Source organism: Melospiza melodia, chromosome 8 (genome assembly GCF_035770615.1).
Source record: "Melospiza melodia melodia isolate bMelMel2 chromosome 8, bMelMel2.pri, whole genome shotgun sequence".
Lineage (NCBI taxonomy): Eukaryota > Metazoa > Chordata > Aves > Passeriformes > Passerellidae > Melospiza > Melospiza melodia.
This window is the reverse complement of record NC_086201.1, coordinates 21,324,430-21,344,575: the sequence shown is the minus strand read 5'-3', so window position 1 is coordinate 21,344,575 and position 20,146 is coordinate 21,324,430. Positions and strand designations below refer to the sequence as shown.

The window sequence follows — 20,146 nt, the reverse complement described above, 5'->3', positions numbered from 1 at the left end:
CCCACCAAAGCAATATCAGCAAATTTGAGGAAAGGCAAATTAAATGTCTGAATTAATTTATCGGTTTTAAGGCATTAAGCAGCTGTAACTGTACCATTTTAAATTCACATCTATCTTATACTGAAAAAATTGTCCTGAGCAACAGATCTCAGGGGAGTGGTTTCTTTGGTTCTACTCACTCACGTAAACTCTAGGCTCAATATTGCATTTTTATTTTCCCTAGCCCATAATGATCTATCACACTGAACCAAATTTCACCATTCTCAGGCTGATTCTAATAAGTTGTGCTCCAAAAGCATGTAAAATTTGACATAAATTGCCATGTAAACTTTGTTGGGCGAGGAGATTCCCCAAGTTTCCTGGGTCCCTTTCAATCAGTGTGTGCTTGTATGTGCACAGCAAGGGAGAGGAGAGGGTTGGGCAGTGTCATAACGTGCTCTAGGGAGTGTTTTATGGCTCGTTCAGTGCATAGTGCAAAGACTGTGCTAGAAGGGGACAGTCTGGAGACCAGGCTGGCATTGTTGCAGATCCTGGGTTAGCAGGGACACGCCTATCGGGAGGGTGGAAGTCAGGTCCTGTTGGAGGCTGCCCTTTGCCATTGTCCTCAGAGCAGCCCACATTGCCTGCAGTCCACACCTTTGGGTGGCGGCTTGACACTCCTGGGAAAGTTGGTTCTGAAAAGAGTTTCTAGTATTAACAATAAACATCAATTAACATAAACAACAATTAACATAAAGCCTAAGGGGTCCCTCACTTACCCTTTTCAGTTACAGCCTCTTGGCAAGATTATGATGCAGCAATAAAGTACAAGGGACGAAAAACATTAAGACCCTTCATTTCATCAGTTTTAGTTATTTGGAAATTCCTTTCTTCATCCTGTCATTGTCTCTCAGTCATGCCCTTCCAAGATACCCTGTGCTGACAGCTGGCTCTATGGAAGGTGTGTAGGGGGCTGCCCATGTTCCCTGGTACAGATGGTGGGTCTGTGATGTGGGTGATGGGAAAGAGGAGTTCAACTGCCCCACAGATGGGAGGAGGAAGAGCAGCCCCTGTTGGAATTAGTCAGCAGTGGGAGAGCCTGGAAGTGGTTAGCTGGAGACATCCCTCTGTTACCTCAGTCATGCTGGCTACTTCAGGCAGTGTGTGACCCCAGCAGGGTTCATAGTTCCATAGGGTTAACACTCACAGATGTTTGCTGTGATTTCGGCCTGTTCAGGGCCAGAACTCGGGCTCCAAGATCCTTTTGGGATCCAACTCAGGATATTCAATGACTGTGTGACAAAGTTGCAATGGCAGAAATAGCCTGTTGTGACCATAGGTGGTCACCTCTATGTGCCACGCCTTTTCATGGTGCCAGCAAAGCAGGGTTTCACCAGAACATTCAGTTTGTGTTTCAGTGGCCAAGCACTTGGAATGCAGGTTTGATCTAGCAGTGGAAAGCAGGTCCTGCACAAGGACTGCATGAGCAAAGGACTGGAAAACAGTCAATTTCTCTGAGAAGCAGAAAAAAATTTCTGTCTGATTCTTTTGTTTGTTGCAAGTAATAGATCCAATAGGTTTGATATCCATGTGAATTGTTTATTAAGGTTTTAAATTCATTTTATTCCACACAAAGTGTGCATTTTCACATGCAGTGTGTGTGAATGTCTGGAACTTGAGCAGGTGTCCAGTTTTATTGGTGTTTTTCCTTCTACAGCACAGTCCTGTTGTGCTGTAGGAGGAAAAACAGCAATAGAAGTTGTGGTGATTATAGGTGTAACCTCCTTTTTCTCTTTGGCTGTTTCTTGCTGCCTGGTGCGGCAGCTGGAATGGTGTATGAGCCATTCTCTGCCATCCCAGCACAGTCTGGTGGCTGCATGCCCAGCCTTTGGGCTGAAGCCACTTGCCTGGCTTAGCAGAGGTGGCTCAGGGATGCCCACCAGTCCTGCTGTGCTGAAGCCCTGCAGGGTAGCAGCTTCCTAGTGACAGGAAAAGCAATCAGTCACGTTCCTATGGCTAGACTTCCTAAAGCCATCTGTTAATACCCTAAGATGTGAGATTGCTCAGTGACAGGCCTGAGGTGCACGCTGTTATTCCACTTGGATGACTCAACTATTGGAAAGATAACAAACAACATAGTGGGAAAAGGAGGGGAAGTATTAAGTTATCCCACTGTTTGCTTGTGTCTTTGAATATCCTGAAAAGTGTTCAAAGAAAGTCAGCATTGTACTTTGAAAGAAAAATAGTTTTGTTATGTTTAGTGCTTGCGAGTTGTCCTTGTCTTTTATGAATTCCCTTCCTGTTCATTTATTTGCTCATCAACTCTCTTGTGTGAACAAAGGAGGACATTTCAAAATAGCCAGGAGAGATCTTCATGGACATATTTGTCACTAGTTATCCCTGCTTTTGCCTTCTTGCTCAGAGCCTGCCAATGGATAAAAACTCATCCCTGAGTGTTGGTGGTTAAGAAATGAGAAACGAAGCAATTCTCTTTTAATCTTCAAAGTGCTTGCACTCTGATGAGTGGCTACAGCTGAATGGGATTAGAGACAGGGCTGTAGTCAGCATGACAGATATGGTTTTATAAGGAGATGATGAAAAAGAGCAGTTTTTAGAGAAATCTTTAGGGAAAATATCAGAATAAAAGAAACAAGCAATACACTGCTACAGGCAGAAAGGGCAGGGGCTGAGAAGCCAATAATCCCTCTGTTTCAGGGGTCCGTGCATTTCTGGAAGAGCTCATAAATAGTGATTTGCTCACTTAGCAGAATTGCTTCCACGGCTGTGAGCTCTGATGTTGTCCTGCACAGAATTAATTTTCTATGACTATTTTCTACTATGGGTATGAAGTGAACCTTTTTAAATAAGTTCTTCCATACTAGAAATAATAATTAACAAATTACTGTTTCAAGTTCTATGCATCTGTGATTAGTGTTCTCCATGCAGACTGGGCTTGCTGGCGCACGGCTGCTTCAAAAGGTAGGATATACTTATGTTGGTTCAAGCACGTATTTTCTAATGTGTCAGTTTTAAAGAGAGACATTTTTCTCTAAATAAATGTTTTCTTTGCTTGGGAAAGGGCATTAATTTTTAGAGTGCTTGGTTGGCACACGTACAGAGACCATAAGTGCTCCTCTGATAAATGGTTCACAACAGATAATGCTGCAGATTTTCTGTAGAATAGGAAATACTCAGAAATTAATCTGCTCATTTCTTGTCTTGTGTGCAGAACCTTCTAAGAGCAGGAAATATACAGATCACCTACAATTCAAGTTCTTCTCTATATTTGGCCCTGGGCTACGCTTACAACTTGTGGCTACCTGTGATTGTGAAGTTTATTGACAGAGCCCCTTAACTCAAGAGTCCGGTTGTACCAGAAAAGTCTCTGAATATGTTCCTTACCTGTAGTAGGTAATGGAATCTTGTTCATGGAATTGGGACATTTATAGTAGGGGTTTTGTCACTACAGGGAACATAAAGGTAGAATGATAGGAATGGTGTCTATCATGGATGCTTCTAGGCCAAAGAGAAAGTAATAAACTGAAAACTGTTTGAAGAGCATAAGGTGAGCAACAAAGTGAGTACATATCCCATGTGGCGCTGCCTGTGCTAGGTCTTTTTCAGCAGAACAGCAGTGAATTCAAAGTGATGTTTTTAACCTGGTTGCAACAGATACTCTTGAAGTGGTTAGCCCTTGCTTAAAATACTTGGGTTCACTCAGTACTGACTGAAAACAAGCTAATTTTAGAGGGCATTTAAGCAATTCAACATCTAGTCACAATGGGAACTACAAATAGTCTAATTAGATGAAGCTATTTAGGGATATTAGTACAATGTTTAGGTTTGGGGTTTTTTAACATTGAAAAATGAAGGTGATTTGTTAGAAATTGAAACTATTTTAGAGGGAAACTAGACCTTCCAACTCCCATTCATGTGTCTGGGAGGAGAAGTGTCCAGGTGCTGAGAATCATAACATTTTCTCCTAGGTGCCGTGCTAACCTTTCATGATTTATAGAACCTAATGAAACAAATAAGGAGAGCAGGCTTGAAAAGGTTTTGCCAGCAATGCAATCAAAAGAAAAAAACCTGTATAGGATCTATTAACTAGTAAATTGGTATAAATTGATCAAAATACCAGAGAAGTGACACTAACAGTATAGACAAGGATGAAAAATTTGAGTCATGGCTTCTCAGCTTAGTGCTTAGAAGTGTGCTTCACACAGTGGCTAGTATAAAATTGTGTTTCCTCTCAGTTGTATTAGAATAAGAATCTAAAGAAATCAGAAGTTTGAGGATTGTTGCTGAAACTGGAAAGGACATGTCCAGTTGTGTGCTCAAGTAATGAATTAAGGTGAGATTTTTAAAATTTTCTCCAAGGAGATTCTCTAATGCTGATCATTGAACAATTGCATCCCTTTCCTCCTTGACACCAGCAGGTCCACTAAGAATGGAGACAGTGTAACACAGAATCTCATCTGATGATGTTGAAGTGAAAGATGCTCTGAATGTGAGGATCTAGGAAGGTTTCCTGATGTGCGCTTCACATTGGCCAAGGGCTGATGCTCCAGGTGTAAATGTGGGGTTTCTTCTGTTTGTTTTGGACTCGATGCTTTTTGCTTTGTCAGGTTTTGGGACTTTATTCTGTCACTGATTCTCTTCAAGAGGTCTTACCTGCTTTTTTCAGGTGTACAAAAAGTTTTCCATTGACAGAAAGCACATCTCTGTCCAGAAAAGTTTGTGTGTACTCACAGTGGCAATACTATAGTCATAATTTAAATACTGCTCTAATAGTAAACTCAAAGCACAAGCCTTTTGGAAGACTGTGCCATTTTTGTTGAATAAAGGCAGATTAATCAGGATCCCCCAGGGTGCAGACATGGGTAAGTGCTCTGTGCAGTCTGAGCTGAACGAGCATTGTTGGACAGTTCAGTTTTTTCTGAGCGTGGGGTGCAGCATGCACAGCTCAGGCTGCTGAGCTGCTCCACCCTGTGGACAGAGGTTGTACAGTTCTGCACACAAATGTCCTCACAAGGAAACAAAACAGCCCCGAGACTGGCCCAAGGGCTCTTCTGTAGTTATTAGCAGAGGATGAGATGCTTCCTCCTCCCTCATAAAATCATCACCTGGCTCGGTTATTCTTTCAGTGCCATGGATTGTATCTGGCTTGTGCATCTTCACAAATGATGGCAGAAAGTTAAAAACCCTCTAGATGTTGCTTTTTGGAGTATGTGTTGAAACAAGGAAGAGTACTGTAGGGGGATACAGTATGGGTGAATGAAGGTCGTATAGAATGTAATCTTATCCCCCAACGAGTTGCAGCTGGACCAATTACTAAAGATCAGGAGCAGGCCTGATCTTAACAGGCCACACCTGTAGCCAATGAGAACAAGTGGTATAAAAGAATGGATTGGTGGGAACTGGAGTCAGATGGCTGCTGCAAGGACCAGGAAGAGTCAGTGCTTAGAGGAGATGCCTACAAGAAACACCGAGGAGGCACGAAACTCTAGCGGTATGGAATCCTTGCACTATAATGATAAGAGAACTCTTGTTATGTAAGACAACAAGTACCATTTAAGGTCTCTGAAATATTTGATCTTCTAAAGCATTTAACCATATAGCCAGGACTTGATAATTGCATGGTATCTGGGCCTCAGGCAGCCTCACTGGCCGTGCCCAGGAAGATGCTGGGAAGAGTTTCTGTAGTTCTCTGTGCTGTTCTGAGAGTTTGGCGGTGTGTGGAGTGAGTGACGGGTCATTGTCCTGGTTCTAGTCGGGGGGAGGGAGGGAGGTTGGTCACACCCAGCTGGAATCCAATAGTGTTGCTGTGTGTGCAGCAGCCTCTGTGAATGTGTAAGAATTGGCATTTGACATTTGCAGCACTCTGAATGAAAAAGATATATATAATGATATATATGAAGTGATTTGAAAGTTATTGGAAATTGTACTCATAAAATTCTATTTATTCATTTGTGAGTCTAACTTCCATGATGTATTTTGATATGTTCATCTCTGAATTTATTTTCATGACCTTATCAGCTGTTCTGTGATAAGCATCATGGAACACTGGTCATGTTGGGGCTGGTTTGCTTTTGGTTAAAATGTTGTTAATGCTGATGGGATGTGATAAAGTGGTCTGTTTTTCATGTGACCGAAGCTTAGTCCCTTGGGAGAATGTATTAGGAAAACTGCATTCTCTGGTAGTGGCCCTCTGAAGAGGTTGCAGGCTGGACTTTCCTGCTCACAGTGAGCAGGTAGGTTTCTTTTGGTCTCTGTCAGTTCTGTGAGGGAGCCACTGTCACATCCAGCTTTGGTGCAGCTGGCAGGGTCTGGCTCTGCTGAGCACCTCATGTGGTTGGGTCTGGGTATCTGGTGCTGGTGGGAGCTGATGGTTTCCTCTGCTACAGTGCTCATCTCCATCTCCTTCCTGCTTCCTTTGTTGCAAGAGCAGTCTTGCCATTTAAGAAGCTAAAATAAAAATATATGTTTTCTGATCTCGATCAGAAGCTGGATGTCCCAAGGCAGCTTGCTTGTGTGAAAGTTCACTCTAAACATAAAGGTAAAACTCTGCTTCCTAAATACTAGAATTGTTTTGTTGCCCCTGCATTGTGGTGTGCTACCACAGCTGCAACCCTTTAAATTGCATAGCAGATACAACTGAGCATCATAGACTCACAGAGGGGTTTCAGTTGGAAGGGACCTTAAAGGTCATCTAGTTCCTACACCCTTGCCATGGGCAGGAACACCTTCCACCAGAGCAGAGCCCTGTCCAGCCTGGCCTTCAACACTTTCAACGATGGGACAGCCACAACTTCTCTGGGCAGCCTGTTCAGTGCCTCAGCACCCTCACGGTATTTCATGTAGGAAAGTTTTAGGGTACTGCTGCAGCAGTGAATAAGGAGAGAATAAAATTATTTCTTGTGTGGTGTAAATAGGGGACTGTGTAAAAAGGAGAGCAGTTCTGAAAAACAGACTTAGTGCTTTAGTGCAGCTCCTGACCATTCCTTGTGCTCACATTGCTCATAAGTCATTCTCCTCAATGCTGAATTAGTATCTGATACATGTGCAGTCCAGAGCAGACTACAGACTATAAAAGTTGCTGATAATTATTTGGTAGGGCCAGTCTTCCAGTGTTTTTCAGCTGTGCTGTATGGTTTCCATGTGAATCTGGACACAGTGTTTCAGTGCAATCTGGAATAATTTTTTATTTTAAAAAGCAGCCTACAAAAAACCCCCAAACAGGATGTATTTCTTCCTCACCTCTCTCTTACAGGCAAAACATGCACATGTGGGTTTATCCTTCCAATTAAGGAAGCATAATTTTGACAAAGCAATTACTTCTACTGATTTCCTTTTTGGCTTTTTTTTTCTCTTTTAAGCAGTATATTTATAAATGGGACTTAACAAAAGTTGAGAAAAATCTTCAGTTGTTTAATAGAAACAGAAGGGGAGGAAGCTTGTCACAGCATCCATTTCCAGTGGTGAGCTCATGGCCTGTAGCTGTGCTGTTGCTTTATTGTGGTGCTCAGGGAGCTCCTGGCTGACCTGTGTGTTTCCCAATGCCACATCATGTCAAAGCAAGCTGTGCCCACAGTCCCCTCCCTGCAGCCTTGTGTGCCCCTCCTCAGTGGCAGAGCAGCAAGCACGGCAGGAACTCCATGGAGCATCTTGTATTCCTTAGATTTTATTGGAACTGTACTTTGTGAGCAGAAACCCCCACCCCAATCCACATCCAGCTGCATTAGACCAAAGATGATAGTTGTGTCTCGACTTGCTCTTCTGCAGGCTCAGAATCAGCAGGAGCTGAGCTGTGGTCCCTGTGTCCCGGCTGTCCCAAAGCCTGGTGAGCCCCAGGTGGGACAGGGCATGCAGCACTCCTGGGACAGGGGCCCAAGCAGCCTCTGGGATGAGTGAGTTGCAGACTGATCTGTCAGAGGGAGAGCTCACTCTGGCTAACTCAGCTTGTTGGTGTTTTTTCTCACTTAGTAGGAAGGTCTATGAAAAGCAGAAAGGTCTTTTTTTATTGCTTTTTTTGGGTGGGGTGGTGGTGATGCTGCTGTTATAGTGATTTTTAAATGTAAAAACCTGGCATTTTCCTTATCCCACTGCTGTGCGAGAGCAGCTGTGGGAGGCACAGGCAGGGCTTGTCATGTCTCAGAGCTGTCTTACCATTTGCCCTTCTTTCTCTGTGGATATCCTGTGTATCACAGTCTCTGACAATTGCTTGCAACATTCTGCCTCACAGCAGTTTTCACCAAGCTGTGTCAGGCCAGGACCATTTTTAAATTATAAGATTGATTTTTGATCTGTCACATCCTATCACTATCCTTCTGTCTGTCTGTGTTTTCCTGTGCTGTCAATTACCATGATAGGGTTCTTTTTATAAAGTCTAAGTGGGGCTGAAGACACAAAAAATAGCTGTTATCCAGAGAGACAAATCTGGCTGGGGTAATACTGGGTTAGCAAGGCTTGGGAATAGAGATACTGATCTTTCTTTGATGAACTCATCTGTAAGGGCCTCTGCTTCTCTCACCAGCTACTGTTCCTATTTTCTGTTTAGATGTCTTACGTAGGACTAAGTCTGCTTTTCACTTGTGGACAGTTCCATGGGATCTTGGTTCCAGTAAGAATGTTTTGATATCCTAGAAATGCAGCTCATAATGGTTGGAAACCTGTTTAACATAGTGCCATGATCACATGAGAGCCAATAACCCAAGTTTCCATTACTTGTGGACAAATTTGTCTTTCTTCTAATTAGTGGAGAAAAAGGAGAAAGAAAACAATTTCAAAAGAGAGACAAGAAAACCATCTGAGTTTATCTTGTGTAGGGGGAAAGAAACATGGAGTTAACTGAAAAAGGACCTGGAGGTTATCTCTGAGCATTGATCATATCAAGCTTTCCAGCTATTTCTGGATTCCTTCAGGGCAGTACCAAACCTCTGTTCAGCTCTCCTTCCAGCAGCCTGTTCCCAGCTCCCCTGACCTGCTTTTCTGCCCCCAAACCCAGAAGGAGCTGAGGACAGAGGGGAAGCCCATGCAGACAAGCTCTCAGTGTTTGTAGAGCTGCTGAAGCACCTCTGAGGCCGTTTGGCTGTTGCCCCAGTCACACAGTGTGCTGGGGGCTGCAGGAGTGCACCCAGAGCACAGCTTCTCCCTGGGCTGGCCCTGCTCTCTCTCCTTTGTCTGCTTCCTGCCTAGTGCAGCAGGTGAGCCTGCCAGGGAGGAAAATCATTATGAAAAAGATGGATGTAATGCTATAAACAGGGAGGGGCTATTGGGTGAAAAGCTTTCACCATAGTTCATTGGCTGCAGTTATAATAGTGAGCCATGGCATTGCCAAAAGGAAATGTGAAGTTTTCAGCTTTTCTACCTGGAGCATCCTAATTCATTTCTTTGGAGGCCTCTTGAATGTTTTATATGAGAAGCAGACGAGGTAAGGAGTGGTGCGTCTCAGACTGGGGAGAAGCTCACAGCAATCAGAAAATGCCTTTTGGAATAAAATCCTAAATTCCAATTTAAAAAAGGCATCCTACCACATTGTTTCCATTTCCTGTCTCAGACCCTGCCAATAATTTTTTTAGGACTGTCCTTCATGACGCTGTAAAAAGCAATCACGATCTTGGGCTGGGTTACTTTACCTGGTAGTTGCATCTGTTCTGAAAGTAAGGATGTAAATAGAAACCATGTTTTTGCCTGGGCAATGGTGTGTGTTATTGACAATTGTTTTAGAAAATGAAAAATCTGTTTGTAATAGGAATCATAATAGGCTTTTTATAACTTGATGGTCTAAGAGTTTAAATGGGTCAAGTTTGAGGAAGGAGAAGCAGCATTGGTTTGGCCATCTGACACAGTTGGAGTGATGTGCTTTGGAATATGTGAGTCTGTCTTGATGCCAGTTGTAACAGCAGTCAGAAATCAGATCTGCTCTTAATTTTCTCTGGAAGGCTCTGATTTTTGCCTGGGCTGCTAACGGGTGGCTTGGTTTCGTTTCTTTTTTTTTTATTTATTTACCCCGGGAGGTTAATGAATGCACAGCAACTATTTTGGGCTGAAATGCAAAGATGGACAAGTTCTCAGTGGGTTTTTACCAAGGGGTAGGGGGGCAGAGTCAGTCTTGTGCTCTTTTATTGAGGTTTAGCTTTTGGTAAAGCCACAATACTCTACTTAAAAGTGTATTTTAGAGTGGGAAAGTGAACTTATGTTCATTATGTTGGTGTTGTGTGTGGAAAAACGAATCAAAGCAACCAAGCAAACTGTGATAAAGCACATCTCCCCTTTCAGCAAATTAGGGGATTATGCAATGGATGGAGGGGTTGTATTTCAAAAGTGCTTGTCCTGGACAGACACTGTCTTCAGGGCAGAAGATTAATTTACATCTAGAAGGCACTTTTACATGATAGCATGTTGGTTTTTTTCACTAGTAGGATAACTGTTCAGAATATTTGTGTAATCAAACTCCAATCAATATTCCCTGTTAGATGTGTTGGAGAAATGAAGACAAAATGTATTTCTGTGATTACCTTGAGACCATGGCTATAACAGTTGTCACTGGCTTGAAGTTATGGTAAAACTGCTGTGCCCTTGTTAGTGTTATTAATGTTTGGAGGAAATGAAGCAAGCAATGGGAAATGAGCTTTGTCTTTTTGCAGGCAGACTTTTAAAATAGGAGACCAAGAAGGATTTGCAGAAGAAAAAATAGGAAAGAAAATGTCAAAGGGTAAATGTTTTCTCCTGTATTATCCCTTGCTATGGTTGGAATGAGAGAGTATGAGAGCAATAGCCTCAACAGATATTTCTGCAGCCTTCCATGTGAGTTTAACTTGCCATGACCAAAGCAGTGTCTACAGAGAAAACCAGTCTGGGTTTCAAAACAAAGAAGTCTGGTTGCAGTGTTCAAGCTTGTGCAACCTGACATTACTCTGAAATCACAGTGAACAAGAATTTGCTTTACTGAATCTAAAAGGTATTTGGAAAAATTTCCTGTTAAATCTAAAATAGGCAATTAATCCAATAAAGGCCTATTTCTGAAAACTTTGACCTTGTGAAATTAGACTGCAGTAGACCTTTCAAATAACCCATGGGGAGGATGGGAAACTGGCGAACTCATTGATCCATCTCTTCGGGGCTGTGGTCAGATGTAGTCAGTTCTGTCACAATGAATTTAAAAAAAAATCTGTTTTTCTTTTAAACACATACATTAGAGAGGCATATTTGATTTTGACAACATCTTCAGTTGGAAGTTGTTTACTGTGTAAATTAGACATTTCAGGATACATGTGGTGATGTAAATGAGAGGGTTACAAGACAGTCTTTGGCCTGACTGTTGTTTTACCTGCAGCTGACCTGAGATCCATGTCAGGAAGCAATTCCCACCGTGTCTGTCTTTTCTTAGAGAGCAAAGGGGGTGTTCCCAGGAGTACTGAAAATCAGCAGCAGCCTGTTGTCTGGCGAGTAAGATACAGAAAGTAACATTAAATTTCATCTTTATTAAATGCCCACAAGGTGGCACTTGTCATCTTTTTACCTCTCTGAGAGCCAAATTTCTATACTTGAAGCAACACTAGGAAATAATACTAGATGTTTTGAAACTTTAAGAGTAAGCTACCTGTGCTTTCATGGCATATTTCCTCACCCCGTTAAGCTACTGTCAAGAGAAATGCAATGGTAAGAAAAATTTGTCTGTGTCTATGTTTTTGTCTATGTCAAAGTTTCACCTTAAAATTTAAGATATTTAAGATTAATTTTTTTTGCTGTAAAATATATAATTTTTGTTTTGATTTCTCATGATTTATGCAGTCATGTGCCAGTATTTTATTTGGCAAAGAGGAGGAAAAATGAATACTTGCTTCCTTTGCTTTGGTTAAATGAAAATCTAGAAATTAATGATTTGCAACCTGGTCTAATCACTTAGAGGATGAGTTCATTTCACTGCAGCAGTACTTGTGATAAGCAAAATATTACTACTTAAAATTTCCCATCATTCAGAAAGAGGCAATAATAATAGACCTGCTCATAAAAGTCATTGAACTCTGGCTGTTTTCAGTGGGTCTCTCATTCAACCCTGTTAGAAGCATTCTCACAGAATTTATTGTTGCCAGATCAGACACTGTAGAACCAGGATGGCAGTGTGATCCATTTTCTCTTTCCCCCTCAAGACTGATGTAATTATCAGAGCATGCCCTTCTTTAGGCCCCTTCCCTTTTGCTGAGTGTGCTTTCTCGTGTCCCCCTTGGTCACATCTGAGAAATGCCATTAGCCCTTGTAGCTTTCTGGGGCATTGTGCACACTGACTGTCTCTTAATCATTTTTTCTCCAGTAATAATAAGAGTAGTAAAAGAAAAAGCACAAGAGGATGAAAGAGCAAATAAAAATGAGTTTTCAATATTAAAAATTTCTGGGGCACAGGATGTGTGATGTAGTGCCATCTTGCAACTGAAGGGATGCATTCATTATTGGTGCCTGTTTTCAGTGATTTGCATCTTTCCCTTAGATTGTATTTTATTCTTGTTCTCCTCCCAGATGGGAATGCCTCTGAAAAGGAGAAGAAAATACACGGATTTGTTTTGTTGCTTAGATAACTCAAACATCATTTAATTTTAAAGGTCTAAAGCTGACCATGTGCATTTGAATTTATGGGCATTGGAAAGTGTAGCTACCTGTGCCAAAGGGTAAGGTAAAGAAGTAAAACTTCCTGTAAGAAGAGTTGTCACTGGTGACTGTCACCTCTGCCCACAAGCTTGGGCACGTCCCTGTGGGTGGGTGGCTGCAGTGGTGCAGTGCCTTTACTGTGTGCCAGCTCTCAGGGCTGCCCTGGGACCTCTGCCTGCAGATTGCCATCCCCTGGCAGAGACAAACCACGTGAGCTGGCAAAAGCTCCTTTTTGAGCCTGGAGGCAGTTTGCCTCTGTGCTCAGAGTGGGATGTAGCTGGAATTTAGCAGTGCCTCACTCCAGCTCCCACCAGGATGGGCTGTGTCGTGTCATCAGCACGATGGGCTCAGAGCAGGGGATGCCCTGCTGGGAGGGGTGCTGTCTGCACACCACTGAGCTCCCTGCTGAGCTCTAACACCTGCCAGCTTGGTGAACTGGGTGCCTGTCTGATGTCTTTGGAGAAAATAGATGGTGGTTCATTGGGAGACTTTTGCGCTGAAGCTCCTTTACAGCATTGGTGTCTTAGGAAGAGCCTTGATATGTCTAAAAGTTTTCAAAGCATTTTTCTTTTCCTTAATTCAAAGGAATTTGGGTGCCAAAGATAACATTAAAGAAGCATCAAAGACTCAATAACATTCTAGAAGTATCAGTCATCTTGCTGAGTGACATACAGAAATGTGGTGCCTATTGCCTGGGGTGTTCTCAGCCCTGTGGGGATGTTCCATTAACAAAGGAAATTCTGTGATGCCCAGGTTGTGAAACCCTAAGCGATTTCTACATGGCCCCAGGCCATATGTGCCATCAGGTTCTTGTCATTAATGTCTTGGTTTTAAGTCACTAATGGAGCAACATTACATTTGGGTAAACATTATTTATTCAGTGACTTCTAAACCCCAATTCTTTTTGGAATATTTCTTTTCTCTTAAACAAAACCTCTTATACTGTTATTTTACAAAAAGTTGCTTGTCATATCCTTTAAAATGTGTTATAAGTCTGTGCAAGATATTTTGGTCAGAAATAGTTTGTTGCCCCTTTGCTTTGGAAAGATGAAGGCAGGACAAGATTGAGCCATAGGATCATTTCCCTTTTTCTATTCATGTGAAGGACTTAAATGCTAAAAAAGTATTTGTTTCTAAGAAAACATTTCTTGCCAGGTACAAAGCTTGACCACAGCTTTCTGTTTTGTTTATGGACACTGACTGAAGTGCAGTTCTCTACAGCCTTTGGCAGCTGTGTGTGGCACCCTAATCCAGGGTTGTTTCCACAGGACCCTCTGCTGCAATGGGCAGCAGCCACACATGTGACACTTGCTCTTTGCATCAAGGTCCTGCTCCTGCCCACCACCCATGGCAGATTGTCATCCAGCTTACTGCTCCTGGTAGCAGAGGGGTGCAGAGAGCCTTTGTGCAAAGAGCAGAGCATCCCAAGGTCCGGTCTAGGAGCAATGAAAGATGTTTGGTGTGTGTGTCCCTCACTTCTTCCCTACACGTGCTATGGACAGGGATGGCTGGGTGTTTTCTGCACCATCTACCTTGCTGTCCCTCTCCAGAAGCCGCCTGGAATTATCTTCCCCTCCTGCTGCCAGCTGCACAGGGGCTTCTGCAAAACACTTCAGTGCCGCTGCAGCCAAGGATCAGCTTCTCATATTTACCCTGAAACCATGGAGCTGTAGCCCATCTGTTTTAGTGCTGCTGCCTAGGGCAGTGGCTGTATTCAGCCTTCAATTAACTCAGTGCTGTTTGAGTTTTATTTTGGTTGGAGTGTGTAAAAGGCCTCACTGCTAGGGCTTGCTTGGCTGCTGCTGAAAACATTTTGTGATGGCTTGAGCTTAGTTTCTGAAATGCTCTTGGCACTTGTACTTTGAAAAACAGAGATGAAATGACATTTTCTGTTAAATTGTGCTGGTTTTTGTGGCTTGAGAATCTCACCAGAAAATAAATTATGGCTTTGTTTCTCTAAGCCAAGTTATTTTTTTTATTTTTTTTTTATGTGCATCCATTGGGCATAGAGAAGGTGCTAATAAGGAAGATCTGGGGGCTGGAGACAAATTTTCTAGAATTTGCTTTTCAGGCACAAAAAGGAGTCTGTTGTATGGGTCAGCAAATGGCCACATCCACTGGGCCGGTCATGAATCTCTCCAGGAGTTAATTTTTGATACATGCTGCTGCCAAACAAAGCAAGAACGGCCTCTTACAAGACATGCCTTCTGGTTAGTGCCTAGCTGGAGCTTACAGAAGAATGTTTATACTTTCTTGCATCTTTTCATGTTTGTGACTTACACCATTCTTGGGTCCTAGCCAGTTCAGAACATGAAATCAGACTTTTTTTTTCTCCTGATCATGTTGGTATTTGGTCCACATGGTTGAGAACTGGCCTCTTCCACAAAGATCTCTGCCTGAGGCCTCACCTGTATTCAATAGAGATATCATCACATAAAACCAAAGGTTGGGGTAAGAGCTGCTGTCTCAGCAGATGGATGATTGTTTGTTCCCAGACAACATTAATCTCAGCTGTTAGAGATGACCAAGGTGCAGGTACTGATATCCAGCAAAAGAAAACTAAAACTAAATTCTCTACAGTAAATCTTGAAGTCCTACATTGCTTTATGGGGTTATCCTGATGAGTTAAGCTGCTGCTGCTCCTCTACCCTTGAACTGGCTGAGAAACTGCCATTTCAAGCAGAGGTAAACATTTTTATTCTTTCTTTAAAAGGAATACACAAAGGCAAGCACTTTAAACAGTTTGAGGCAACAGTAACAGTTTTCATATCTGCAGTTAAAATGTACACTCTGAAAGTACTGCAGTTGTCCAAATTTATATAGTGGATAAAATAGGAGTGGGTAAGAAAGAAGCAAAAAAAGTAGGGAAATGCTACATTGTAATGTCACAATTAGTCACATTTGTGTTTATGGAAAATCTGAGATGTTCTCCTAGTGTTTGTGTCTGTGTATATGAACTTCTAAATGGCTGTATGGTTGTTTGTTGGCAACCATTTCTGTGGAAGTGAGTATTTCTGATGGTCAGTCTGTGTTTGTCAATTTGGCTCATGCTCGAGACACATAGTTAACTTTTTTTATTGTGAATTGTTGTGCTCAAAGGAGGGCATTCTGTACTCAAAGAGCAATGCTCCTGCCCACTGTGACATTTCTGACTGTTGCCAGAAGCTGCCTGTTGTGCTGTTCTGAGCTTTTTGTCTCTGTTTTCTCTGCATTTAAGCAAATAGCAAGGAACCTTGGGGTAGAGATGAGACAAAGTGTCTTCAGAATGAGATGCTGAGCAGGTAGAGTGGGATAGACAGGGGAGTCCTAACAGGACAACACTGGGGAGCAAACCAAAGCACTGCTCAAGGGTGAGGGGAGAGGTCTTGCATGGAGGTGGAGATTTCCCCCCCATTGGGGGAAAGCAAAGTCCTGGAAAAGAGAGGAGTGTGTTGTGAGTCAAGAGGATGATGGCAAGCAAGAGTTGGGTATCCAGAATTTCTCTTGTGATTAGAATATAAGGAAACCAGAGGTAGATCTTCAGGAAACTTTGTGCTTCTGAATGAAACAAAGTGAGAAAAGATGAGCCACTTGGATCATCCTCAGGATTCTACCTATATTGACTGATGGCATTAAATAATGCTTGTACAAACTGCCAGAGTAAGAACAAACACTATGTCTGAGTTGCTCGGAGTAAAGGTGGTGTAACACCACTTGTCAAAAGCTCTATAGGAAGCTGAAGAAAAGTGTTTACTGTGTTACATGGTCAATTTGGCTTATGAGAAATCTGTGTGGTTTTTAAGTACATATCATCTGCACTGTGTTTGTAGCCCAGTTAATTCTAAGGGAAAGTATCTGTCAGCTTGAAATGGGTCTCAGTTTGAAATTGCAACTTTTGTGCATGTCCCTGATCTAAAATGTCCTTGCTGATGAGAGTGCCTTCATACTGGTGAAAATCTGACCAGTAGGATCACAGAGCTGATAGCATCAGGTTATGTATTTGTTTTCCCTAATGCTTTAGGCCTTTGGAGAAGAGTAGCTTTAAGTTGAATTGCATCTCACTTAGGGCAGAAAATACAGTTAAGATAGATCCTGATGCACAGCTTGTAGAAAATTATTTTATCCTGGAAACATTTAGCAGAGCTGAGTTACTGTGAAAAAAATCTGAGAACTGACAGTGTACTTTATTGCATTAATTAGAATGTGCTGCAGCATTAGTGAGAAAATGTATTTTGGGTTCCACATTTTCTGTGGGTTTTTTATCATGCCTGTAAGTGCTTTTCAGATCCCTAATTGGAGATGCTGTATGTGGAAGCCTGTACTATCTGAAAATCAAACCCTTTTCCTTATAATGAATTTCTAAATATTTTTGATGTATTAAATGGGACCACATCAGTTAACCTTTAAAAACAGATAACTAACTAATAGACAGGGCTGGTGTTCATACTTATTCTATCTCATCTTTGTGTAGTAGGATAGTTTGAGTCATAGAAACGTTCTTGCTCAGAAGCAAACACTACAAACCCTCTGCTTCACTCTTTCACTGTGCTTGTGTTTGCTACTACACTTTAAAAAAATCACAATAAAAATCACCTTTTGTTTTTTCATTGCTTCGTGTGGGATGGCTGGAGGGTATTCTCACACTGTAAAGGCAATAAAGCTCACCGACGGATTTTTTTTCTAACAAAATCCTTCTGCACAGCTGCATAACATAAACCATTCCTTCCCATTTCTGAATGTTAGCTATTTCTTCTATGAAAGTAACTGCTGTTCTTGCCTGACTTTAACAAGGTTTGAGGTTTTTTGTTTGGCACAAATATTGTCACTTTTTAGTTTTATAACCATGATGCCCTTAGCTGTAGCAATTGCAGGGCTTGAGTGTGAGCAAGTACAGGTTAGACTGCCAAGATGTTTTTATTTTCATAACAGTCAGCTCATATTTTAAAAATACAGTGTGTGTTGTCCTTTACTTAAATTATTTATTTGTGAATTCAACTAGTGCATATATTGCCAAAATCCAGAGTATATCAAAAGTAAATTCAGGTGGTGGAGTAAGAGTTGTCTTCTGGAACTAAAGCCATTATTTTTACTTTAAAATTTTGCTACTTTTCCATGTGACATTGCATTGCTAAGGGATCATGTTACAATGCTTCTGGAATGAATCGACTTGCACTGCCTTAATTAAAGGTATCAAAGCAGGAATGAATAACCCTGGCTGCATCTGTTGCTGCTGATTTGCTTTTACTGCCTCGGTGAAGCACGAGCTGCTTAAGGTCTCTCTGCAGATTCAAGGTGTTCTTGCTGCTCTGCAGGATGTGGTAGAGCATCTGCAGGACCTTCCAAAGATCAAACCCCATCATAGTCAGGGGGATGGCAGTTTAACTGAGTGCTGCCTTAATAATAAAGTCATAATGAATTGTATTTGTAAAACCCACTGCCACCAAGGTGGTCTGCAAGATCTGCACCCTCTTCATGCACAGAGCTAAAATATGGGGTAAAAAATGGAACAAAATTACAGTGCAGTCAGGGCAGGGAGTGTACTGGGAGGGTCTGGCAAAGCCTGTGCCAGTTAAACTGGAAAATATCTCCTTCCACTAAGCTCTAGTTTAGAGATATTTGACATAAATATGTGTGAGAGATGGACTACAGCAAGTACCTGAAGAAGACAGATTGCTTGCTCAAAGGGGAGGCAAAGCAAAATTTCAGCTTCAGGCTCAGGCCTTAAGGACTCTGAAGTGGAGATGCCATTCAGGCTAAAATTCAAGCAACAGGTTCCCAGATTGCTTGATCTTTATGTAACCTTAGAATAAAAACAAGAAGTTCCCGTTGTGTTGGGTGCAGCAGGCAGTTCCCGTGGGCAGACAATTGCCAGGAGAGCTCAGGCACAAAGGCTGCAGTCAGCAAGGCTGGCTGTGGGGGTGGCTCAGCTTGGGACCCTGTGTGGGGAGGATGGAATAATTCTCACCAGCTCCAGGCAGGTAAGCACAGCATTGTGCTGAAAGCCTTGGTGACTTGTGCCATCAGAACTGAAGCTGGTCAGAGCAGTGGAACAGTGGGTCAGAGTCACAGTTTGCAGCATAGCCCTGAGCTCAGAATGTGGGATCAGTTGTAACACAAGCCATAAGGGTGATAGAAGACATTGGAATCTTATTTTTTAAAAATTTTATTTGAGAATTAAAATCTAGGAGTAGAAATATGTTGTTACTTTTAGTATCTAGTCACTACTTCCAAAAAGAGCTTGTACTCAGTATGAAAAAACTTCCCTTCATTTCTCCAAAGTATTTCGCTGTCCTCGCATACTCTGATTTTATTTTAAGAGTTGTTAATTGCCATCCAGAAGAGGAAAAAGCTAATGGCAGGAATAAGTTGCATGGAAACTCATTTATTGGAATATAAATTGATATTTTTTTAAATCTTTCTGGTGTAGTTGAAAATGGAACTTATATACATAGTAAAATAATATACATTCTTCCTCCTCACAGTATGCTGGCTTCTGATCTGCATGTTTGACATTTTTCAGATTTGTTTCTATAGTTTTTCCCCCAGCTGGATTAAGAAAATACCTTTTCACATTTTTAGTTTAAGTAAAAACAGGTTGTTCTATAATAGTAAAAAGTAGGTTTAGAACCTAGGTGCAATATTATCTTAATAATTCTGCAAGTGCTTCTGCAGTGTTTTTCTGTGTTAAAATGTTTCCTATGCAACATTAAGATTTCTTTGTTTCTTTTCAGATACTGATGAATACAGACCACCTGTTTGGAAATCTTACTGTAAGTATCTCAGCATTTTGGGGCTTTTTCCCAAGTTAGAGCTGAAAAAGTTTCAGTTGGATGTTTTAAAAGACTAATTTCTCTTTTCATCAGAATGTGAGTTTAAGAAGTATCAAAGGGGTTCACTTCTTTTAGAGGCAGGTACAAGGAGGTAGTTTCACTACCCCAAGGACAAGTGAACATAGATTATTTAGAGGAGTAGATTCTCTGCCCCTTATTAATGTGCATTGTCCCACTCCTGCTTGGTCTTGCTTATAGTGGTTTGTCTGCCTAGATCAGGGCTTACATAAGCTCCATTCATGCCTTAAAGTTGGTATCCTTGCAAACTTCTAGGGCTCCTGTGATCTAGTGCCTTGCATCACTAGAGCTGAGCTTGAGCTGGTTAAGAAAACTCAAAGTAAATTGTTTTTTTCAGGAATCTGCTGATGTAGTGAAACAAGAGCATTTGTTTGACCTGGTGTGACAAATCACAAGCAGGTTTTTGGAAGCCCTGGCTAGAAGGGCGTGTTTTGCTACCAGCCTGCCCGTGCTCTGCAGTTCTTGGTGTGTTTGTGCCCGTGCCCAGAGGCAGCTGGCCTGGCAGGCTGCCTCGGTCAGGTGTGCAGGGCAGCAGGCCAGGTGCCTTGCCCTGACATCAGAGTGCCACCCTCTTGGGAACTTCACAACTTGCTGGGGTTTTTTTCCAAAAAAAACCAAACCCAAACCAAACTCACAAAAAAGCAAACAGCCATTTTTAAATCAAAAGAATTTCATGTAAAATTACGTCTTATTTG

At 41.9% G+C, this 20,146-nt stretch overlaps 1 protein-coding gene across 3 annotated transcripts in view; it reads left to right on the top strand.

Moving 5' to 3' along the window:
* CHN1 (chimerin 1) overlaps positions 1-20,146 on the top strand; it is a 100,355-nt gene that overhangs the window by 10,867 nt on the left and 69,342 nt on the right. For 2 of the 3 annotated variants that reach the window (XM_063162171.1, XM_063162169.1), the window contains exon 2: positions 19,335-19,373. In XM_063162171.1, the coding sequence (XP_063018241.1) occupies positions 19,335-19,373 (39 nt within the window). Of the gene's footprint in view, positions 1-11,560; positions 11,641-19,334; positions 19,374-20,146 lie in introns of those variants that run through there. The other variant, XM_063162170.1, reaches the window with a different exon arrangement.